This window comes from Amphiprion ocellaris, chromosome 18, assembly GCF_022539595.1.
Source record: "Amphiprion ocellaris isolate individual 3 ecotype Okinawa chromosome 18, ASM2253959v1, whole genome shotgun sequence".
In the NCBI taxonomy this organism is placed as follows: domain Eukaryota; kingdom Metazoa; phylum Chordata; class Actinopteri; family Pomacentridae; genus Amphiprion; species Amphiprion ocellaris.
Window position 1 is genome coordinate 30,188,862 of NC_072783.1, and position 22,864 is coordinate 30,211,725.

The 22,864-nt window shown below is 38.7% G+C and overlaps 2 protein-coding genes across 2 annotated transcripts; one reads left to right on the top strand and one right to left on the bottom strand.

Moving 5' to 3' along the window:
• Positions 1-1,519: 1,519 nt before the first annotated feature.
• On the top strand, positions 1,520-15,825 carry LOC111565607 (zinc finger CCHC domain-containing protein 24-like). The gene is made up of 4 exons (XM_023265772.3): positions 1,520-1,959; positions 3,192-3,392; positions 13,765-13,929; positions 14,707-15,825. The coding sequence occupies exons 1-4, from the start codon at positions 1,753-1,755 to the stop codon at positions 14,818-14,820; spliced, it is 687 nt and encodes a 228-aa protein (XP_023121540.1). The 5' UTR covers positions 1,520-1,752; the 3' UTR covers positions 14,821-15,825.
• A 641-nt stretch (positions 15,826-16,466) lies between these two features.
• LOC111565596 (peptidyl-prolyl cis-trans isomerase A-like) lies at positions 16,467-22,089 on the bottom strand. Its single transcript, XM_023265758.3, has 6 exons — positions 21,866-22,089; positions 21,647-21,677; positions 19,184-19,272; positions 19,001-19,097; positions 18,134-18,209; positions 16,467-16,945 (listed from the first exon to the last, which is right to left on the bottom strand). The coding sequence occupies exons 1-6, from the start codon at positions 22,016-22,018 to the stop codon at positions 16,813-16,815; spliced, it is 579 nt and encodes a 192-aa protein (XP_023121526.1). The 5' UTR covers positions 22,019-22,089; the 3' UTR covers positions 16,467-16,812.
• Between the last annotated feature and the right edge of the window lie 775 nt (positions 22,090-22,864).

The following is a 22,864-nucleotide window of genomic DNA, read 5'->3' on the forward strand; positions in this document are numbered from 1 at the left end:
TCAGTGTTTTTGAAAAAGGATAAAGATACAAAAGCTCCACCCTGAAAGTTGACAGGTTCAGTTCCTTATTTTTACATAGGAAATGCCAGAATCCAGAAGTGTCTTTTAGATTGTCAACGCTCGGCCATGACATTGACTTTCTATTTTGCTCGTGATATGTCTTCAACTATTTAAAAAACATGAGCGTTTTAACAAGAAGTTAATAAGCTTGATTGTCACTCAATATGCCAATGTTTTCTCTGCTTAAAAAGTACATTAAAAAAATAAATTTAAATGTCTTTTAGGTGCATCTTACCTCCTCTCCCTAACTGATAAATGAGTTTATGATATTGCACATACTGCGTCAAATGTTTAACTGCTACTGTAGATGCAACATGTCTCCTACTTTGACAAAACTTCGGGATAGTTCAGTGTTTTTATAATAAATAGTCACTGAGTTGTATGACCCTTTAAAATTTGTTTTCACAAAATGATGATGCCTAGTTAGTGGCACAGCCTGGGGGCTTTTATTTTTTACAGGGTAACTTATTGTTGGTAGCTAAAGAGGAGCAACAGTCAAACACAGAAGAGCCTTAAAATAACCACCACTCCCCTCTTCATGGCATTTTAAATGTGTCTATAAATACACCATCCATCCATTATCCATACACTGCTTAATCCTCATTAGGGTCATGGGGGGTTGGAGCCTCTCCCAGCTGTCAAAGGGCAACTGCAAGGAACACCCTGGACAGGTCACCCTTCTATCGCAGGCCTACATATACGTATAGTTATACAGACAAACAATCATACTGGACAATTTAGAGTTACCAATTAATCTGAGCATGTTTTTGGACTGTGGAAGGAAGCCGAAGTACCCGGAGAAAACCCACGCATGCACAGGGAGAACATGGAAACTGCATGCAGAAAGATCCCGGGAAGATCTGGAGATCTTCTAGCAGCAAAGTGAAAGTGCTAACCACTGATCCACAGCCCTCTATAAATACACCTGTTGCAAAAATGTTGCTGTATTACTGGATCACTGCAGTCAGTATCAACAAAGACCACTAGATGGCAGCAGTCTACTTGCCCATTGAAAACCTCATGTTGTCTCTTGAGTTATTAAACTTAATTTCATATCAGTTTACTAAAAAACGTGGAATTAGTTCAACACTTTCCCCCCAGAATGCATTCCTGCAAATATATTGGTTTTCAGTAAAAGTAATTGTATTGTTCACCTATTCAAGTCTTTGGACAATACAATATTTACATGCATCAGCAGATGTATGTAGTAATTAAAGTGAAGCAGAACTGAAAGGGAAATTTTAATTTTAAGTTTAACATAATAAAAGTATTAAACAACAATAAATAAAATAAAATAAAATTCCACTTTTAGATTATAAAACTGTACAATAAGTGTCCCCCTGAGAGTTATAAGCCATTGGACTTAAACATGTCAAGAAAGCACAGAGATGGAGGCTCATGTTGGACCTCCTATTCGCTGTGACGCAAACCACAGTCCTGTCCGGAGCTGCCTCAGTCCTCCAACTGGCATTCAGGCTGTTTTTGCGCCTCCAGCTTCCACTGTGTGACCTCCTTCCTTCCCCCCGTGACTCTTGTCCCGTCAGTGGGACCTCCAGGGCTCCCTCGGGTGAACACAGAGATCCCATCCAGCCCGCCGGAGCAGGGGGATGACTGGAAGAAGTTGGGTTATCCAGGAAAACCGGCGGTTCTGACGGTGCTGATCCAAGAGGCGCGCAGTCCTCCAGATACAACATGATGTCTGCTATAGAGACTGGTGTGTACCAGCCTGCACAGCTGCTCAGCTGGGTCTATATGTCCCTGCAAGACACGCCGAGCAGCGCTTTTGATGGCTTCAAAGTCGAGTCGGACTCTTCTCCTCAGGACGTGAGCAGCTCCAAGCGCAGCGCAGCTGATCTGAGCTCCAACCATCTCAACAACTTCTTCCATCTGAGCAGTGAGGTAGAATGCATGTGATGTTTCGCTGTCACGATGATTAACACTTTGTAAGGCACTTCAATGTGCACTTTTTTCTGCTGCATGTATCCAAAAAAAAACTTTCTCCCTATAAGATACGCCATGAATATTACACTCACATATTTCACTCTTGGTTATTTTTGTTGCCCATACAGTAAACCTCACCTGCATGCCTTCATTGGGTCGCACTGTGGTGAGTGGGCAGTATATGAATATGTGTTTTGTACCCTGGTATAGTGCTTGAGTGTGTTCAGACTGTTCTGGTGTCAGTGTGCAGCTACAGGAGGCTGAGAAAGACTTCTCAGAAGGTTTTTAAAAATGTTCTCCCTGGCTGGCCTCTGCATGGTTAGAGGAGTATGCAGAGCTAACCCAGTGGGGCTCACTGGGGCTTAATTTAACTCTGACCTACTGAAGAAAACCAGAAAAAATAGAAATTAGGCATTTCCATTCATGCATTGACTTCTAACAGCTTTTAACATTCAAAATCTGACAGTTCAGATGGTGTACTGTGACTTCACACACGCCAGATATGTAGTGGTTTGATGTCTCATGCAGAAGATTCCCAACTGCAGTGTGCCACTGATTACAATTCTCTTTCTGTGATGCCCGCAGAGTAAACAGACAGTGTCAGCAGCCTGTTCTTCATGTTTGCCCTGCGGTGCCATAAGCACCCATCTCCTCCACAAGCACAATGATGCCGATTCTTTCGTGCCAGCGGGAGCAGTTGGAAGAATGCATGACAAAGGCATTTTGTTCCGACGAGGAAATGGACACTACTGGTTTCGCACAGTAAACGCAGTAAAGACTGCACATCTGCAGGAATCAAATAGTGTTGGCTACTGTCACAGAAGAGACAAACAGGAGAATCAATCAGGGTGATGGACTGACAGCTCATGTGAAATGCTCTTTCATTGGAGAGAACCAACAATAACCTTCTGTGTTTTTGGTGAAATGAGAGATACTTTTGTGTAGAGCTGAAACAATAGATTAGTATAAATAATAAAATAGGAAATTTTTAGATACTTCTGATTATTTATTGAGCAAAAATGTTTGCTGCTGCCATGTGAAAATGTGTTTCCTTTTCTCTCCATTGCATCACTGGAAATGTAATATTTCTGGATTTCATCAACAGCTGGAGCCCTACTTTCGTCTGTGCAGGTCTCCAATGTGTAGCTCAACTTTTACACGGTTCAATCATCTATGTTTTACTTGCACAGGCCTTGAACAACAATTTCTACAAGAGGTCCTCTCCCTATGGATCCCTCAACAATATCGTGGATGGCCTGAGCTCCCTGGCGGACCACTTCTCAGACCTCTCCCTGTCCCCCGAGACACGCAAACCCAGCAAAAGGCCGCCACCCAACTACCTGTGCCACCTTTGCTTCAACAAAGGCCACTACATCAAAGACTGCCCTCAGGTGAGCCAGTCGCTTGGTGATGCTGTACATCTGTCAGGAGCAGATCTGCTCCAGACTAAACTGAAACAGCTGTGCAGTGTGTGGGCCATTTGAGTTGTCGATCACATGCATGAAAATGTTTTGAACGAGGTGCTGTCAGAAAAAAATAGATTCATACAGCGAACATGGTGACATATCAAATCCACAAATTTCCTCACATTTGTCGGTTTTCACCCGCGATTCTGTTCAAGTGAATTTAATCTCTGAATTCCAGGTTAGAATATTATGTTTGTATTATGTTTTTTCAGGGTGAAATAGATTCCTCAGCACATATTTGAATTAGATGTACCACCGCAGGCTGGTAATGAGCAGCAGATGCCAGATTGGATCTTGAAGCCGGCCTTAATGAAAGATGATAGGTTTCTCTGTGGAACTAGGCACGACCTCTACTCCAAACATGAAAGAAATATTACCAGCGCTTTATGTGCAGCTGCGGTTCCCCATTGATCATGTTCAGAGGGAAATGCCTGACATTTGTTAGGTGTAATGGAAATAATGAAATGACTGATGGGCAGGATGTGTCCGAAGAGCAAGGCTGCAAAAGGTAAAAATTCAAATAGCTGGTAAACTTTTTACTGTCAATTACATAAAGAATCCTGTAAAGTCAAATTGCTTCCTGCTTTCGGTGATCCCCTGAAGTGAAAGCTGCAACATTCTCTGATTATTCCACAGATTGAATCCTGGGTGATCCAACCAACAGTTTCACTCTTTTCATGTTTTGCCAAGTTGAAATACATGTTAGAAAAGGCAAAGAAGACATAGTTCATAGGGTGTCAAATCTCATAACAGGGGGTTATTATCTAAAACATAAGTCTTGTGGATGCAACAGATAAATTATTTGGCAACAATGTTTGAAATATTCAATTTGCAACACAGATAACTTAATTTCTTAGTGTGTTGCGGAATTCCTGCTCCGTAAGTCATTTGCTTTCCCCCCGATGAGAAGATTGCTGGAGCCTGTTAGTTTATCTTAGCATAAAGACTGGAAATGGGAAAAGAGCCAGTCTGGCTCAGTCCAAAGGCACACAACTCCTAAATGTTGGTTTTACACTCAACGTTTTGCAAGGATTAAACAAATACGATATAATTTTGTGAGCTTTAGTGGTGCTGTTAGGAGGATTTTGTTACTTTTGCACCGAGCCAGGCAACATGCTCGTTATGCTAAGCTAAGTGTTAATTGCAGGCTCCAGCTAGCCTACATATTTCAGATGTGAGAGTGGTATCAAACATCTGATCTAACTCTTGGTGGATCAGCAGTAGAAGCAAACTTTCCATGAACAGAAACGTCCGTTCATTCTTAAGATCCCGATCTACCCTTTGATCGCTCTTCTCTCTAGTCTTGTCTCTGAAAGCTCATCACTTCCAGCACTGCCAACACCCCGGAGATTGGTGCTGTTCAGCGTAGAACACAGACCACGTAGGAATGTGAGGAATGTGGAGAAAATATTCTGCATTGAGTTTATAGCTCCTAACACTTTCACATCTGTGCACACCTGGCAACTGCTGCGAAAAGTAGGTGCAACTTTCGGTTCATCGCTTTCAGAAATATATTCTCCATTCAGATGAAAGAAAGAAGCTCTTAAACACTTTCACAACCAACATGGTGACACTTAGACTGATGAGACGAAACACTATCCAACCCTGCCTGATATGTTGCTGGTCCTCCACAGCAGCTACAGGTATCTGTCACCAAGACAATCCCAGTATTTCCTCCAGTTGTTAATTTAATCCCTAAAAACCCTGTGAATGAAAGTGACATATAGGTATAGAAGGTTTTTTTCCCATGAAAATAATCCCTTCCTGCCTTAAAATGGCTCACATGTAACTTTATACCATTACTTTCTCTAGAATGTGCAGATCTGTGAAATCCCCTCCTCAGCTCACCTACAGTTCTACTTAAACACTGTGAATCTGTGCTACACAATGGCAAGTTGGAGTATTGAAGTAATTCAGCTAAACATGTTAGAACCGGAAAACGATTCTGAAGAAGAACAGTAATACAGAAAACCACATCCCACAAGATAAAAGGATTGGTTCCTAAGGTTTGCTATGAATGAAACCCTGGAGGTCTGAACCCGTATTTTTGACATCCATTGGTACACTTGCAGTTCCAAGGTGAAAATGTTCAGCAATGACTGATTATGTTGCTCATGATGCATCTTCTACCTCATAGGAAAAGCCAGACGGACAAGCCTTGGATAAGACTTGGTTTCTGCACATCCTTCAACAGTATGCGGTTGATATTCGTGGTTTGACCCTCATTACATCACAAGCTTTGCCTTTTCTAAGATGTTCCAACCCAGTCGTCTGGCCATGATGATTTGGCTCTTGTCAAAGTAGATCAAGTCTACACTTGCTTATTTACCTTGCATCAAACACACGGACTGTGAAAACCGACACTGAAGATGTCTCAGACATTGTTAGGTGCCGTTGTTACAAGATAATCTGTGTTATTTACATCATCTCTAAGCTATCATAATATTTTTGCTCATTGGTGTCTTTTGAGTCTTAGGATGGAATAACTTTGACGTGCATACTGAGCACATCCTTGGAATCAGCAAAGCATAATTGCAAAATCAATTATCTCAAAGCTGTTTTTATGATGTGATATAAACCCTCTTATTAGCAGCTATAACTTCCCTTGGACTGCTGGTTGCAAGCTTTCATAGCTGGCTGGCTTGCCCAGAAGCTGCAGTGGACAGGAATCAAAGAAAGTCACGGCTCAGTAAGATGAGAGAAGAGGCATACAGCAAAATGGGAGTACGGAGGCCTTTAACAGCTTTTTTTTTTGTTTTAGGTGGAATGGAGCCTATCTTAACGTTAAAAGTCTGTTTCTTTGATAAAGAAACATACGGTACCTCAGTATCTGCCTATGGTGATGAAAAGTAATGAAAAAGGCCAAGGAACAGTCCATGTATTTGGGTTACAATCTAACCTATAGATATGTGATATACTATCTATGCTGTTTTCAGTGGTAAACATCCTGTTGATGGCATAGTGAGGAGTTGGGTTACTTGCTTCACGAGGAGGTTAAGACGTCAAAGGATTACTCTGAGATATTTACGATTCTTCTTCGCAGCCGCTCCCTTTAAAATGTGCAAAATCTGGAAGCCATTTCTGCGCCTGGCTCTCGGCCGCTCTTGCTCTGCTTCAGAAAGATGATGTCAGATTTTATCATGTGTTGCTAATATTCCAGACCCAAAGCGGTGATTGTGGAGCTGTCGCTGTCACAAAAGGAGTCTTCAGTCGAAGCCGAGACGAACGTTCTTCTGAAGCTGTAACTAATGAACAAACTGCTTTTTGTTCTTGTTGGCTGGAATCTGAGGCATTTTTAGCTCCAGACAGCTGAAATCCATACTTTTGCCGCGCTTTTGATGTCTTATGTCATGTTGGGGTGCGGAAAAATGACTTGCAATTAAATAAGACTTCTTAAGATGAGCTGTGCTGTTTTTAAGCTGATTTCAAATTTCTATGTGTGCAAGCTGGAACACCTTTCACTGGTGTGACCTGGGGGTCACAACATTTTAATGACATCTTGCCAGTTAAGTAGCTGGACCCGGTTACTGTAAAGAGAACACACAAGTGACAGAGTGCTGACAGTAAATGGATGTATGGTGGGAAGGGCTTGGGATAAATAAGGAGAGCATTGTTTCTGCAGAGGGGCTGTGGAACCAAAGGTCAGGAAGTCAGGCTGTATTGTTCGAGCAGCTCTGCTTGGCTGGAGTCATCGCCGTCTCTTTCTCTCCGTCTGTGCAGAGAAGCTACTACCGGACTCTCCTTTAAAGAGCCGGTGAGCAGCTGCCCAGAGATGACTCCATCCACAGTGTGTTTTTGGAAACAGTGGGTAGTACAGGAAGTGGGTGTATGTCCTTACAGTTGCAGTTTAATCATGTTTGAATGGAGGGGAAAAGTCTGCTTCGATGATTACTTAGCACAGGGGGTGGTAGCTTTTGACAGTTGCAGGAGAAATTCCTTGATTTATATTTGGTCTCTGAAAGTAAACAATGATATTTTTAGTTTTAAGTTGCTTGAGTTCTGACCAGCATTTGTGCCATGATTCAGCATCTTTATTCTGTAGTATGTCACTTCTCATTAAAGGACAAGTTTGACATTTAACCAAGAAATAGTCTGACATCAAATACTTCTTTTTTGTATGAATAAAGCAGACAGGACACAAAGTGTTAAAGACCCCATCTGGTAAAAACATGTTTTATACTTTGTTAACATGTCCATAGGGTATTTTTTTTTTATGCTGAAAGATATATGAGCGAAATAAGCAGTCAGCGTCATGGCTGAGCAATTCTACCTTGAAGCTGCAGTGGATCGATGACAAAATCACAGATTCAGACTTCCTGAGTTTCCCATGTAACAAACCTAAGGAACCAATCCTGTCAAATCACAGGGTGCAACTTTCTGTGTCATTATTCTTCAGAACTGGTTTCCGGTATTACATGTATGGCTGAATTACTCCAGTAATCCATCTTGCCATTGTGTAGCATAAAAGAGTTTTACAGCATTTGAACAGAGCCGTGGGTGAGCCGGTGTGCTCGAGCTGCACATTGTGGAGAAAGCAACAGTGTAGAATTACATCTCAGCCATTTTAAGGCAGGGAGGGATTATTTATACACAGATGAGGACTTTATTTTTTTTTAATCTGCAGTATGTGGTACTTCTTTGGTATTTCTTACAACATTTTCTTATCAGGTTTAAAAGCCTGAGATCCTGGATTTAGCTTGTTTTTAAATGATTAGCTTGTTTTTTATATGAACCACTCATACTTTCAAGAATTTCCTTTGGGATCAATAAAGTTTTATCTTATCTTTCAACAAAGATGCAGCACGGAAACGGTTAGCTTAGCAGGCTGGAAACAGGAAGAAACAGCTTGACTGGCTTTGTCAGAAGTTAAAAAGTACCTACCAGCACCTCTGAGGCTCAGCAGTTAAGACATTAAACCTTATTTGTTTAATCCATATCTATATTTTAAGTTTATGGCGGTTATTTCTAGGCTGGGGGCATTTTATTCCAGCAGAGTTATCGAAACCATTGTGTTATTTGTGAGATTTAGAGGTGGAGGGATTATATTTTTGATTTGATAGAAAGCAAGATTTCTAATAGTGCCGATATCTGTGTGATATGAGGAAACAAATACATCAGTGATATAGAATTTTAGATAACATTTGTTAAGCTTGTTACTTAAGTTTGATTTCAGAGTTCAGAAGGTTTTAAAGTTGATAATGATATAAACGTTGGACTGGACATTGTACCTCTGTCCAGGTGGGGTAAGGCAGTTCACATTGTACCTCAAGAATCTCCTGAACACTGTCTCATTTCTGTTCCTTTGGTCCTTTTGTTTCCCCTGCTGATAACTGTCTTATCTGTCCACAATATGCTGCTCTGTTGCTTTTGGCCTAAACATCTGCTGAGGAGGATGAGCAAGATAGAGGAAACCCTGGAATGTGGGCTAGATAGGCTCCCTTTGATAAACAGTGTCATCTGCTCAGACCTGATGAACATATAGGAAAATATGCTTCAGAGCGCAGCTTTTGCATGACTGCATGCTTTCAACATGAAATCACTTTTGTTTTCGTGGAGAACTTGGCCATTTTTGGATTACAGGCTTTCCAGCTTCAACGATGTTTGAAGGGAAGGAAAGAGAAATGAACTAGAATCGAAATGTTAGCCTCTAAATATAATTAAATCACATCTTTAGTTATATATTATTTGTATCTTGGTACCTACCAGTTCCCACACAACATTTATAAGATGTTACGTTCTTAAATCTGACTCACCCATGTTTCCTACTGAAGTTGTGAATAATTTTCTGTTGCATTTCTTGTTTGTCTGCCAGCCCACCTGCCCCTGCCATTCACTCTTTGTGAAACATAATGCTGGTTTACAGCTGTATATGTCATCAAGTTGACAGGAGGCTCAGTCAGATTCTGGACCAAGCATAGCATGTATTGGAAGCTTATCCTCCTATGAAAGCAATACTGTGTGTGAAATAGATGCAGAGATGTATAATGTCTGTGAATGTGTGTGTTCGTGGGAATCATTCTGTTAGTTTAAAGGTTTATCATGCGCTCAGCGATGATGGATTGGAAATCTGGAGAGCCGTGTAAGTAAATAGAAAACCAATCCTCTCCTCTTTGGCCTCCAGTTGTTTGTATCTAATCATATTTATTTTGGATTGAGGGAAGGTTAATCCAGTCAGTATTTTAGATGTGCATGATTTGCAGATATGCTGCATAGAATGATTTCAGCTTTGTGCTGTATCTGCATTAAAGAATCAGTTGATGTCTTGATGTTTTTGTAAGTGGAGCATTTGGCTCTAATTTGTTATGGAAAAGAGGAAGGACTGTTGTGTAGGACATAAGTTGGCCAGAGAACATCGCATGTCTTATTTCCTTAAATCAGTGTGCAGCAGAGAAACTCAATCCATTTTTTAACCTGTGTTAAAGACAGAAATGCAGTGACACTGACAGCATCAGTGCAGGAATAAAACAATTTCATGTCAATAGTTACCTCCCAAAATTATTGAGAGATATTGTGATTTAACTGCTTCACAATCTATGCAGCTGTGTGTCTGTCAGTGTTATACTTGAGATAACAATGCAGAAGTTGACAAGTCAAACATTTGAACGGAGGAATGGTTTATATCTATCAGCACCAGGGTGGAAAAGTAGAAGAAAATGACAAATGTATTTATTACGTTTTAATACAAAGGTGCTATTTGCACCATTGCAGCTGTGAACATGAATATTATTTAAATTTACTCATCTATTGTGAGCAATTTCTGCATTATATTTTAAAAGATATCATCAGAACATAAAATCTGCTTTCAGAGTTGCTTAAGTTTAAGTGTTCACACCATAGTCTCCTCTGGTTACCTTTAAAATCAGCATAAACCAGAGTCCAGGCTGATCTCTTCAAATAGCAGGTTTTGTCAGACAAACACGCTAAAAGCCAAAGATATTCACTTTATAATGATATAAAATGGATAAAAGCAGAAATCCATCACATTTAAAAGGCCGTAACCTCTATTGTTTAGTATTTTTACTGGATAACTGATTTGAGCAAATAATCCTTTAGTGCTGCTAATTAATCAGCTGCTCATTTACTTCTCTGCGGTTACAGTAACACTTGCCCACCTAATAAATCTAACTATTCCAACACGCTCTCTTTAAGAAAAATGGAAACTCATCCAGTTGTTTGTTGTTTCAAACCTTCCTGGATACACTAAGTGATTTCACAAGATAATAAAAACTATGACTTAAGTCAGCAGAGGAGTCTTTGAAACATAGGAGGCCTAAAGCAGTGGATTTCAGTCCGGGCACTAATGTGTTGTTTTGCTTTGGTAACAGCTGGGCTTCTCCCTGATGCTGTGGGGGTCTGATACAAATTAAACCCAGCGAGAGAGAGAGACAGAGACAGAGAGAGAAAGAGAAAGAGAGAGAGTGCGCTGTGGGTTTGTTAGTGTGGAGTAACTGACCACATGGTACCCAGTAGGCTCGGTGTTACTATGTTCTCCAGGACGATTGTCTCATGGGGGGCATGCGAGTGGGGGAGAGAGTGAATGAGGGAGAGAGGAAAGAGGGTGGCGGGGGTGAGGATTTGGAGTAGTCTATTGTTTATCCTGATGGTTTCCAGATGATGGCAGAGGGAGGCAGCCACCTCCTGGGCCTCTCTCACTAGGCTGCAAGGATCTGGGCCAAGCTTATCTGCTGCAGTTGAAAAAATCTGGCTTCACATAGCTCGGTGCACTCTGGGGCTGGTTCAAGTTACACAACATAAGTTATAACTGTTGGATGGGATGTGTTGTAATGCACACGATAAATGAATACAATGTATGTTTATCTTAAAGCAAAACTGTTTCTCGCATGTCATCTCGCGCTGCAGAGGTCTTCCATCAAACATGAAGAATGTGTTTTGGGAGAAAACTTACAGTTTGTTCCTATTGATTTCTTTCCTGTAGAACATAAAAAATACAGAAATGTAAATTATACTCATAAATCTTTAGCTTCTGAACAAGCCCCAAACAATGCACCTTCATGCTCTTTGCAATGGTAATTGAGCTCTAAGGATGGCAATGTTGGTCAGTTGGTCCAGACAGAAATATCTCAACAACTACTGGACGGATTGAGATTAAATTTGGGAAGGGCACTCATGGTTCCCAGAGGATGTATTTTACTGATTTTGGTGATCCCTGACCTTTTCGCCTCATGGTAGCACTACCATGTCACCACATTTGTAGTTTCCATCCCACCTATTGGATAGATTGGCATATAAACTGGGACAGTAAGCCATATTGCCCTCAGAATGGACTTTAATGACTGATGATCCCTTAACTTTTCCTCTCACACTATCATCAGGTGAAAATGCTAACTCTTTGACTTGTAATTCAAGACCAACAAATTAGGTTTATTAGCATCTTGCTAGCCAGTGTTGGATAGCAAGCTAAGATGCTAATAAATTTGAGATGAAAGCAGCAAAAATACTACAAGTGCTGCACATTAGCATGCTAGCATTTTGATAGTAGCATTTAGTTCAAAGCATCATCAAAGCATTGATGTGTGAACTGAGACCCTCAGCCTAGTATGACTGTAGATGTTTGACATTTTTATCAGTGGGGGTTTTGCAGCTTATCTCTCCTCTCTACCCTAACTGATTGAGGCAGATGGCTGCCGTCACTGAACCTGGTTCTGACTGAGGTTTCCACCAGTTTAAAGGAAATTCTTCCACTCCAAATCCTCATAGGGAACCATTGAATTGTTTTCTACAATATTGTAAAATCTTACATCCTATATCTGAACTAGAAAGCGCTTTGGGTTAGGGTTAGTTATTTCTGCTTTTAAATATGCTACAAAAACAATTGGAACTTGACTTTTTCAGTCATAGTGTCTTGAGTCCTCAAGTTGTAATTAATTGTTTGTCGAATCATCGGTAATAGTGATGATGCAGAGTTTTATCATAATATCTGATACTACCATTATGTGTCCGGTATGTAGATGATTCGATGGTGGATCTTTGTGCATTTTTTTTGCCTACACTCGATCTTTCCTGCTTCCCACAAAGCTGTCCTGCCCATTCACTGTCAGGTCAAAGTGTAGGTTTCGTTTGTCGGTTGTCAGTGTGGCATCTTTGATGGGACCAGTGGAAACTCCAGAGTGTACCATGCCCTTTGCTGCCCTGTAGCTCCAGACTTTAGGTAGAGTTTGTTTTACTTGTTCTGAAGAGTGAAAGCTGTTTCCTCCCTCAGGAAGATGATGATCTGTCTGCTCTCCCTGTAGGCGCTTGAGAAACAAGGCTGCCATCAAAAATGACCTCCCACAGTGCCTCACGGTGGCTAAATGATGCAAACACAGGCCTCAAAAGCTTCACAGTGGCCTTAACAGTCAGAGACTCGCACTGCTGGAGCCTCAACCATGTTTTGTTAAACACATGTAGTCCTGGAAATGAATAAAATGATCTGTTAGAAGTTTTGAACCTGACATATGTTCCTGCTGTGAAATCAAAACAACGCTTGATGTGAACTCCTCTGGTGGTGTGGATTCAGTCTTAATTTTGACTTGACCTACTTTTCATCCAAGGTGCTTCTAATTTAAACCAGGCTTGTCAAGATGATTTTTTAGTGATGGGTTTAGGTTTTTGTCAAGTTACAAAAGTGCAGAGTTCATCTGGGTTTTATTTCCTCCCTGCTAAGATCTTTGTGTCCTGATTGGTGGGTTGGGGCCAGCTGGGAGGGATGACAGAGAGCCTGAGGTATTTGTCCTATAGCAGTAAGGCCTCTCCCATTGGTCCCCCCACAGGCCGGGGCCTCCTTTATGGTCCCCTGGGATCACAGCTGGAGGGAGGGAGTTCGTTTCTAATGGGAAAGCTGAGATTCCTTCTTTTCTGTCCAACAAATAAATTACACAATTACAATATATTCCAACCACTTTAGAATAAAACATTTAAAAACTTCACTGTTTGCTTCTGTAGTATCAAGAATGTAAATTTCAAAACAATCCTTCTAAAACTACTTTAGATTCCTTTGTAATGTGAGGACTGTTCTTTCATCACTGAAAGTTAATCAAGCATCAAAGAAAATGATACTCATCCCATCTGTGAGATAAAACAACTCCATAAACTCAACTGTCTAGACCACCAGCAGGGCTGCTATCACTTCTCATTCTATCAGACAGAGCTTTGGATTGGCTGCCATCCAAAGACACCATATAGCTCTCTCCCAGTTAAAGGTGGTGAGAGGCAAAAGCCAGAATGTTTGTAAAGCTGTTGAAGTTTACACATTGAGGCCAGTAATGTGTAAAATTCTGTGCTCTGAATTTCCACTCAGGCTCGACCCAAAGGTGAAGGCCTGACCCCGTATCAGGGAAAGAAGAGGTGCTTCGGTGAATATAAATGCCCCAAATGCAAAAGGAAGTGGATGAGTGGGAACTCCTGGGCCAACATGGGTCAAGAATGTATCAAGTGCCACATCAACGTTTACCCTCACAAGCAGGTAACAGCACATCAGAACCGAGGCTATCAGGAAACTAGGCTGGCTGCTTGGGGCCACTCAGCTAGCAGGGCGTCCCCGAGGTCAAATTTTGTTCATATGGATTCTATGGAGGTTTTTAAATGTGTTTAAATGTTCTCAGCAAATTCCTGCAGTCAAATCTTTGCAGGAAAACACTGCTTCACTGCACACAACATGGCAGTAAACTAATTTATGCTTTGTAGCTACATGCTGTTACTGTATATCCTCTTGTAGTTTGACCCTCGAGGTCAAGAGCTGCTTTAAGTTGGAGTATCTACAGAACAGACTAGCTGCTGCAGGTGAAATGTTTTTATCCACGAGATTACAAAGAAGTGCGCAGCTTCTGTGCAGTTTAATCAGTAAAGGACGGTACGAAGCATGAAGTTTTAACCAATCTTCTTACTGAAGATTCTGAATCAATGGCATGATGACAATAACAATAAATATTGTAGGTTTTCATTTTTTCCTTTTTTTACATACTATTTTTTTTAATATTGTTGTTCAAGCATAGCCTCAAAATTCAGTGAGTGAAAAAATGTTCCAAATTTGTTTCAATGGGCAATTTTTAAATTATTTTTTAAATCTTGGAAAATATTTGATATGTAAAGCTAAAATTTCACAGTTATCTTTATCATCTACCATATTTAACGCATAACATTTTCAGGGATGGCTAAGTGGAAACTGGCTTAAAATTTTGCTGAAATGTCACCGACAGTCCTGTCTGTGACTCTGCAGTGATTCTCTGTTTCTTTATTGCAGAGACCTCTGGAAAAACCCGACGGGTTGGATGTGTCTGACCAGAGCAAAGAACACCCACAACACCTGTGTGAAAAATGCAAAGTCCTCGGCTACTACTGCCGTCGAGTGCAATAACAAGCTCTTCCTGCCTTCAATACTCCTCCAAAGTTTTACCAAGAAGGGACAGTTTTCTTGTAGTTACTAAACACACGTTAATAAATAATGGTTGTAATGGAAAGCATCTAACAGTTTATTCTCATGAAATCTCCTCTCTGACACTGTGACTCTCAGTATAAGAGGCTCTTTGTGGTTTCTACAATATCTCTCAGTGGAGACTTTACATTTGCTGGGTTCTTGTAATTTACTCAGTTACTATTATGTGAATATTCATTTTAAGTCTTAATTATGAACCAAGAATCTTACCGACTGTGAATTAAGAAACTTTGGCTCTGTGTCCGTCTTCACTCATATCCAACATGTTGGAGATGAGGATTCTCTTTTACATGTTTGTATATTTCAGAAATAACTTAAATGAAAATGTTTTTTTCTGTATAAAATATGCAAGTCTTTACTAAGGAGCAGTATTAATGTGTATCTGCATTATTATCTGTATTATCAGTACTGGTGGGTACATCATTTTTGAATATATTTTTAAGCCATACTGTTTTGTTGAATATTATACATTGTGAAGGAAGATATTAGCCAACTAACATTTAGTCTTTATATACTATGTGCTTCAGTTTGTTGTGAAAACACCCGTCATTCTGAAGTTTAAAAAGAAATGATGGAAACTTTTTCTTTTCTAATAGAGGAAATTACAGCAGTTTATTTTTATTTTAGCACCCAGTGCTAAAAAACGACTCACCAAAGTGCTTTTTTATGGGTCATAATGTCTCATATGTAACATGGGACAAAAAAATAATGAAATAAAAATCTGAATGTACCGGGGATTGTGAAGGATTAAGAGGTTTGCCTGTGCTTGTTGCTTTCGAGGGTATTTTTCACTGTAACTGTGATGAAACAGAGATACCTTCTGTTTAAGAGCAGTGAAATGCCATTTAATGTGCCTTAATTTGAGTAAGCCATGAGATGGATCCCTTTCACTTGTAATGTTTTTGCATTAAAATGTATTTAAACATGTTCTTCAGTGTGCCTTGATGTAAGCACATAAGATCATAGTTTATGAATTTATCCGTGGATTTGGGGCTGGGAACGCTGCATAGCTGACAACTGATAATATCAAAGTCCCTCTTCAACATTAACTGATCCAGATGTTAGACATTTTTATCTCCCCACAACAGAAAACATCAGAATCTACATGTCTCTCAATATCACTGAGCATCTGGGAAAATTTACTTAAGGCGAAGCAAAATGTGATTTGGCTTCAACACCCTCTAATACACAGCTGCTGGCAAAGCTACAGCGTGCTGCGATGCAAAATGACCCGACCTCCAAAGAGAAACATTTCCCTGTTCAGAAGCAATTAGAGCTGACATTGCGGACCTTAAGTCGCATTGGATGGGCTTCAGCAGAATAAATACTCAACGGAATAAGATCATTAGTCAACTGAAGCTGATGAGGAAACCAGAAGTAGGCGGGAAGAATGACAAAACACTGATGTCATTCCAGGGCTGGCGATAAAACATTTTCCCAACACAGGCACACACCTTTGACTTCAACTGTGTTATTTCACAGAGTTCTTTAAAGGCAGAACTTTTCCTTTGTGGCTTTTTCTATGTTTTGACATCTAAGTTCGTAAAAACGGCAAGAACAAGCTCACATATTCAGAAAAACACTTTATTTTCAAATAAATGCCCCCGTTTTCTGAAATGTATGTTAATGATTTGACAGCTCCCATTCAAATACAACAGAACAAGTAATTTCTTTCTCTACTTTACAAGTTCACATTTTATAGCATGATACAGTTAAGTGTGTTGTTACCTGAAGAAAAAACACCATGTAAGTACCAACCTAAAAAAAATAATGAGGTTGTGAAATAACGTATTGCCAGCAGAGAGGTAGCACCCTTTCAGTGCCATGAAAGAGTCTCTTTCACTGCGACTCTTCTTATTGAAATTGCAGCAGGAGATGAGACTTCGACCGTGTCCACTGCTCACATGGATTCTACTACAACTCTCCACAATCTGTGATAGTGATCTTCTTGGAGGTCCGCCCAGACCGTGAACCAAAAGACTCCACTTTCTTGACCACGTCCATTCCCTCCTTTACACTGCCAAAAACAACATGCCTGCCATCCAGCCTAAATGAAGAAGAGGAGGTTTGTTTTAATCCCGCTGCCTCAGACAGCGAGATGATCTCTGCTGCACCCAACTGGGTTTGAGTGAAGGCTCTTTTTTTGAGTTATGCCACTGTTTCTGCTCCTATTCTGCTATTTTAGGCTGTCATTCAAATTTTGACAGATTTCTGCTTTCATGCCAAAACTTTTCAAGTATTTCCTACTTTGACCAAAGATTTTATTCACACAGAGGTGTGTAAAAAACGCTGAAATAGCATCTCATTATTAACTGGACACTGCTCAATTCATATTAGAAAAAATGCCTACAACAAAAGCCTTCTACAAGGTAGCAAAATATTACGCAACCACATAGTACAACTCGGACAGATCAGATTTTTAAGAGAGCAAAAAACTGGACCATAAAGGCTCCTTGTTAAGTTGCTGCACATCCTGCACAATAATTAAGCAAATAATCATCAATACTCAACTTTAAAAACATCAAACTGCAACAGACTTGATATGCTCTATTTTCCTGTAGTGAGAAATGCATCAAACTTACATTCTTTATGTTTTCAATGCCCAAACTTTACAACATTGTTCTGATATGTTGGGCCATAAACCTGTTATGTTATTAAATGATGTGTTCTGCTCATTTTTGCATCACTACATGTTAACTTTAGGTTTAAAAAAAAGAAACAAAGTCAAGAAGAAGCAAATCTGCAGCTATAGAAATACACTTCGAGTCAAAAGTTTGGACACACCTCCTCATTCAATGCATTTTATTTATTTGTACTATTTCTACATTGTAGATTAATACTGAAGATTGATACTTTTTTGTTTACAACATAATTCCATATATATTCTTTTATGGTTCTGATGTCTTCATTGTGAATTTACAATGTACAAAATAATTAAATGAAAACCACTGAATGAGAAGGTGTCCAAACTTTTGATTGGTAGAGTAAATCTACAGATATGCTACTGTAAAACCATCCAATGCAAAGTCAAGGTTTATACGAAGCTGATGCTGAATAGAAGGGGAGAATAACTTTGTACATTTGTGGCACATTTTTTGTTTATTTAACAGGACCTACAAATAAACAGAGCTCTGCACACGTATCTTTCCAGGCCAGTCACTTTACACATTAACTAATACTGGTGAAATGCATGAAGATATCTATCTATTATAATATGATGTGTGTCAGTACATACCACTCTGTTTTAGCGGTGCAGATGAAAAACTGGGATCCATTGGTGTTGGGTCCAGCATTGGCCATAGACAAGATTCCTACAGTGCAACAAATTCAGGTTCGGTTAGATCAAAATAATAAAACATGAATGTAGAAAGTGTTTTCAACTGGTCTACAGAGAAGAATGACTTACAAATCTACATAACAGATTGTTAGGATGTAGCTTTAGTTACAAGATTGGTACATTCAAATGTCATAGCCAATTTTAGGAAACCACACAGGTTATTTGAGCCTTGTTTTCAAAGTGCTGCCACCTGCTGGCAAAAAACGAGTATGACACAACCATCCAACGGTAAATTTCCAAAAATGCTGATTTATTAATTAGCAATCTTCTTGTAAAAGTATGATAAGAAGCCCATAGTACTCATAACATTAACATGACTCTCAATATTTATTTAAGTCAAAGAGGAAAAATATCTAATCTGCTCCTGTTTGTTTTTGGCTCATGTTTAAGTGCTTTCAAAAACTTCAATGTAGAGTGTACCACCTGAAAAACATCAGCCACAAATACTGACCCCTCTCAACCTGCATTTTCAATGCATTTGCACTGTCCTGTAGAGTGTCGCACTGTGCTGTGTATTGGACTGTGCTGCACTTGTTAAATCTAATTACACTCTGCAGTGATGTATTGAGCCTTAATGCTGCAGCATATGCAGCCCTGTCCTGTTTCAAAGGAGAAACTGAATTTTGAATTTGGACAAACTGACTTGGCCTGAATGTATGAAATAATAATAACAATAAAAAAAAACACTCTTCAGTTTTCCTGTTATGTTATCTCACTATTCCTGTACTATACATCTGGAAATGACTATAAATCAGTAATAATTACCAGGTCCAGTGTGCTTCAGTTTGAAGTTCTCATCAGGAAACTTCCATCCATAGATCGACTTCCCTCCAGTTCCATTGTGGTTAGTGAAATCTCCACCCTGAAAACACGTCACTGTGGTTACAGTTATGCAACAGCAAGCAGGGCAACAAAGGTAGACCCAAATAAAGAAAGAGAAAGACCTACCTGGCACATGAACTGAGGGATCACCCTGTGGAAAACTGATCCTTTGTAACCGAATCCATGCTCTCCTGTGCACAGCGCTCGGAAGTTTTCTGCAGGACAGATTTTGCATCAGCTTCTCTTGTTTCTGACATTTCGTAGAGGTGACTGAACTTTAATTTAGAGCAGTGTTCTCTGAAGCTGACATTCATCCATTTATTCGTTAGTCTTTCTGTACGGACCGAAATGTGCTTAAGGGAGCATCACAGGGTATATATTCAATTCGTGTTCTCCAACAAAAACATAAAAAGAATCACACTTTTATTTTGAAAACTGCTACAGCGTGAGATGTAACAGTTCCTCTCTCAGGTTGTGTTAAATCACGTTCAGTAAAACAAGCTGCGACGCACAGAATTCCTAAAAATCACCACAAAGCATGTGATATGTGAGATATGATCTGAATATGCAGTATGTTTTGAACGTGAGCAGAAATCAGAACTTGGTGAGACAAATATGAGCAAATAAAATCTACGTTCTCATAAAATAAAGACATTTTTCACTGAGGTTAATATAAGGTTACTTCCCCAAACAAGACATAAAAGAGGACAGAGGAGTAAATCATGTCTCTGCTGTCTAAGCAGGGATACAATTAAATAAGAAAAATTGATCTACAGGGGCATTAATATTTTAAAGCAATACAGAGACTTACTCCATCATATTCTGAACTAAAGTAGAAATGGAAGAAACTGGAGCCAAAATATTTACTGCTGATGTTCCAACAAAACACACGCCCATATGTAGGACCAAAAAACTCTGCTAAGTCATTAGTTTTGATCATTTAGGGATACTGTAGTTCTTGATTAGCTGGCTGCAACTTTTGCTGTTTTAATTATAACCCTATAGAATCGATACTAATTGAACTTTAAACAATGACTGTTTCAAAACCAACTACTGCAACAATTAGTCAATTCAGTGGTCAGAGAGTCAAAAGAAAATTGATGTGCAGCTATTTTGATAATCTATTTTGTCATCTTAAAGCCAAACAACAACCAACTACCAATCTTAGGGTCTTTACTGATGCTTTACAGACCAGAGGCTTAATTTACTAATGGAGATAATTAGGGCCGAGTGATAAAACGATAGCGACATGTGTCGGCGATAGACACTTGATCAACAGCCAAAAGAAAACTGTTTGATAGAATGTCTGGTAGTTTCACTGAAATGCATAAGGATTCAAAGTGCCATGAAAGCACAAAGCGTTTAGCTGCATGAGCAAATCCTGAAAACGCTTCCTCTCTGGCTCATAACAGACACACACATCCATCGATAATGGAGCCTTTTCACGCTCTGTCACTCTTCCTAAGGTTTCCACACAGGTTTTCTGGAAGCACTAAAACCTAAGCAAAGTGCTGAGTGACGTGATGAGCCCAGGGGTCGGTATGGGGCTCCGCTGATACCTGCTCCAGGACAGAAACTAGGACTAACCTCAGCGCAGCAGCTTTATCATGGTTACCGTCTGTGCAGCCACAGGTTTTAACAGCTTTCTTTATTTAACTTTGTTGTTATCATGAAGATTAATCCTTATTTATCTTTCATTAATGTGTGTAAAATATATTTATGTGTTTTAAATTGTTAACATTAAACTGTGTACTTCCAAGTGAAGTGATTAAAATCAAATCAAAGTTTTTTTTCTGGCGATTTATATTTTAAAAATATATGAAGTTATTAATATCAACTGACAGAAACCATTTTATTATGATAAATTTTCAGCTATATTGTCCAGTCCTTCAAACAAAATTGAATAATAAATTTATACTTTTTCTTGCAGTCTGATTTTTCTGTCTGAAGTGAATGCATAGACTTTATGACGTTATTTGCTAAAGACCCTCAAAATGAAAGTAGGCACGCTTGAAAAAAGTCGTATAATAATGATTATTATTGGAACATTAAACTAAACAATTATAATTATTATACTACTAGCATATATATTGATATATGTTGAGTAAAAATGCATTATAATAATGGTAATTATTATTAGTATACATATATATATATATATATATATATATATATATATATATATATATATATATATATATATATATACACATATATTCAAGAAAAAGTAGTCTAATAATGACAATTATTATGCTACCTTTAATTCAAAAATACATACTATGATTTTGGGTATGTCTTTTTGAATAAAATGTAGAATAATAATGAGAATTATTATACTACAAATATTTATTTTTTTAAAGAAAAAAGTAGTATAGTAATAATTATTATAATATTAATATGTTTTTTGTTTTTTTAAACCAAAAAGTAGTATAATAATGATAATTACTGTACTACTTTTTTCAACTTATTTTAATAAAAGCTAGTTTTGTTTGTTGACTCATCAACTTTTATGAAGTAGGTAGTCAGTTCATTCTTGTATAATACAGCTGCCAAACTAGTCTGATAAGAGGGTGAACAAGTAATAAATACCTGCGGTTTTCGGCACCACCTCCGCGTTGAGCTGCAAAAGAAAATAAAAAGCCCGGAGGGTCAAAGAAGAACAAGTTATGTGGAAAACCTCATAATATGTCAGCAGGTAAGGAGCTGACACGGAAGGAGCTGCAATGTCCAACAGCTTATCTCCCTATTTATCCAAATGCAAACTGTGACAAATAAAAATAAATAAATATGACATTAGTTTCTTCTCACCTCAAAGGTGACTCTGCCGAGTAGCTGGTTGTCTGCAGCGATGTCAAAGTAAACCGTCGGGTTCTTGTTAGCAGTCGCGGGTCCGCTGCTGTACATACGAGCAGCAGTAAAGGCCAGAGAACATAACTTTATCCTGTTCGATAGAATTAACATCTTAAAGCCGCTATGGAGCTCTACCGCCAAGCTCAGGTCACGCTGCCAGACAGACAGGAGAGGAGGAAGTTTTCTTACACAACCGGATGTTTGAGTGCTCTCCAAATCTCACGAGATTACACGAGACTTCAAGGATTTACATCTGTTTACGTCACTCCACTGCATTCAGCGCCCTGGTGAAAAATATGTTTTTAAAAATGTATTAACTAAATTTTATTAATCCCCCACCCCCGAGAATGTTATTATTTTTATTGTTTCTTGGTATTTTTAAAATGTAAATTGCAATTCAATTGATTTATTTTAGCGTATAAGAGCATGACTTAATTTGATCTTTTTATATTACATGCTTCGGTTCTTATTCATTTGTCAGTATTTTTATATTCCGACATTTGTTTTAGTGCAGAGCACTTTGTAACTTTGTTTTTGGAAGGTGTTATACAAATAAAGTTATTAATAATGATAATAACAATAATAATAATAATAATAATAATAATAATAATAATAATAATAATAATAATAATAATAATAATAATAATAACACAACAATAATAATGATAGTTGTATTATTATTATTGTAGAAAATACAGTTTTACCTGACTGGAGTATCATAATTTAATAATAACAATAATAGTAATCCAATTATTATTATGATGATGAGACTACAGTCAGGTAAAGCTGTATTTTCTAGAATTTTGTAGGTTTTAAATCCTTAATATATATTTTACTTAGGTAAATTCACACCATAAGTAACACTGTAAGGTCTGAACCTCAATATTTAAACTTAAGTTAGCTCTAAACTGTTACTTTTCAATGCATAAAAATTTTAAATAACTACTATATATATAT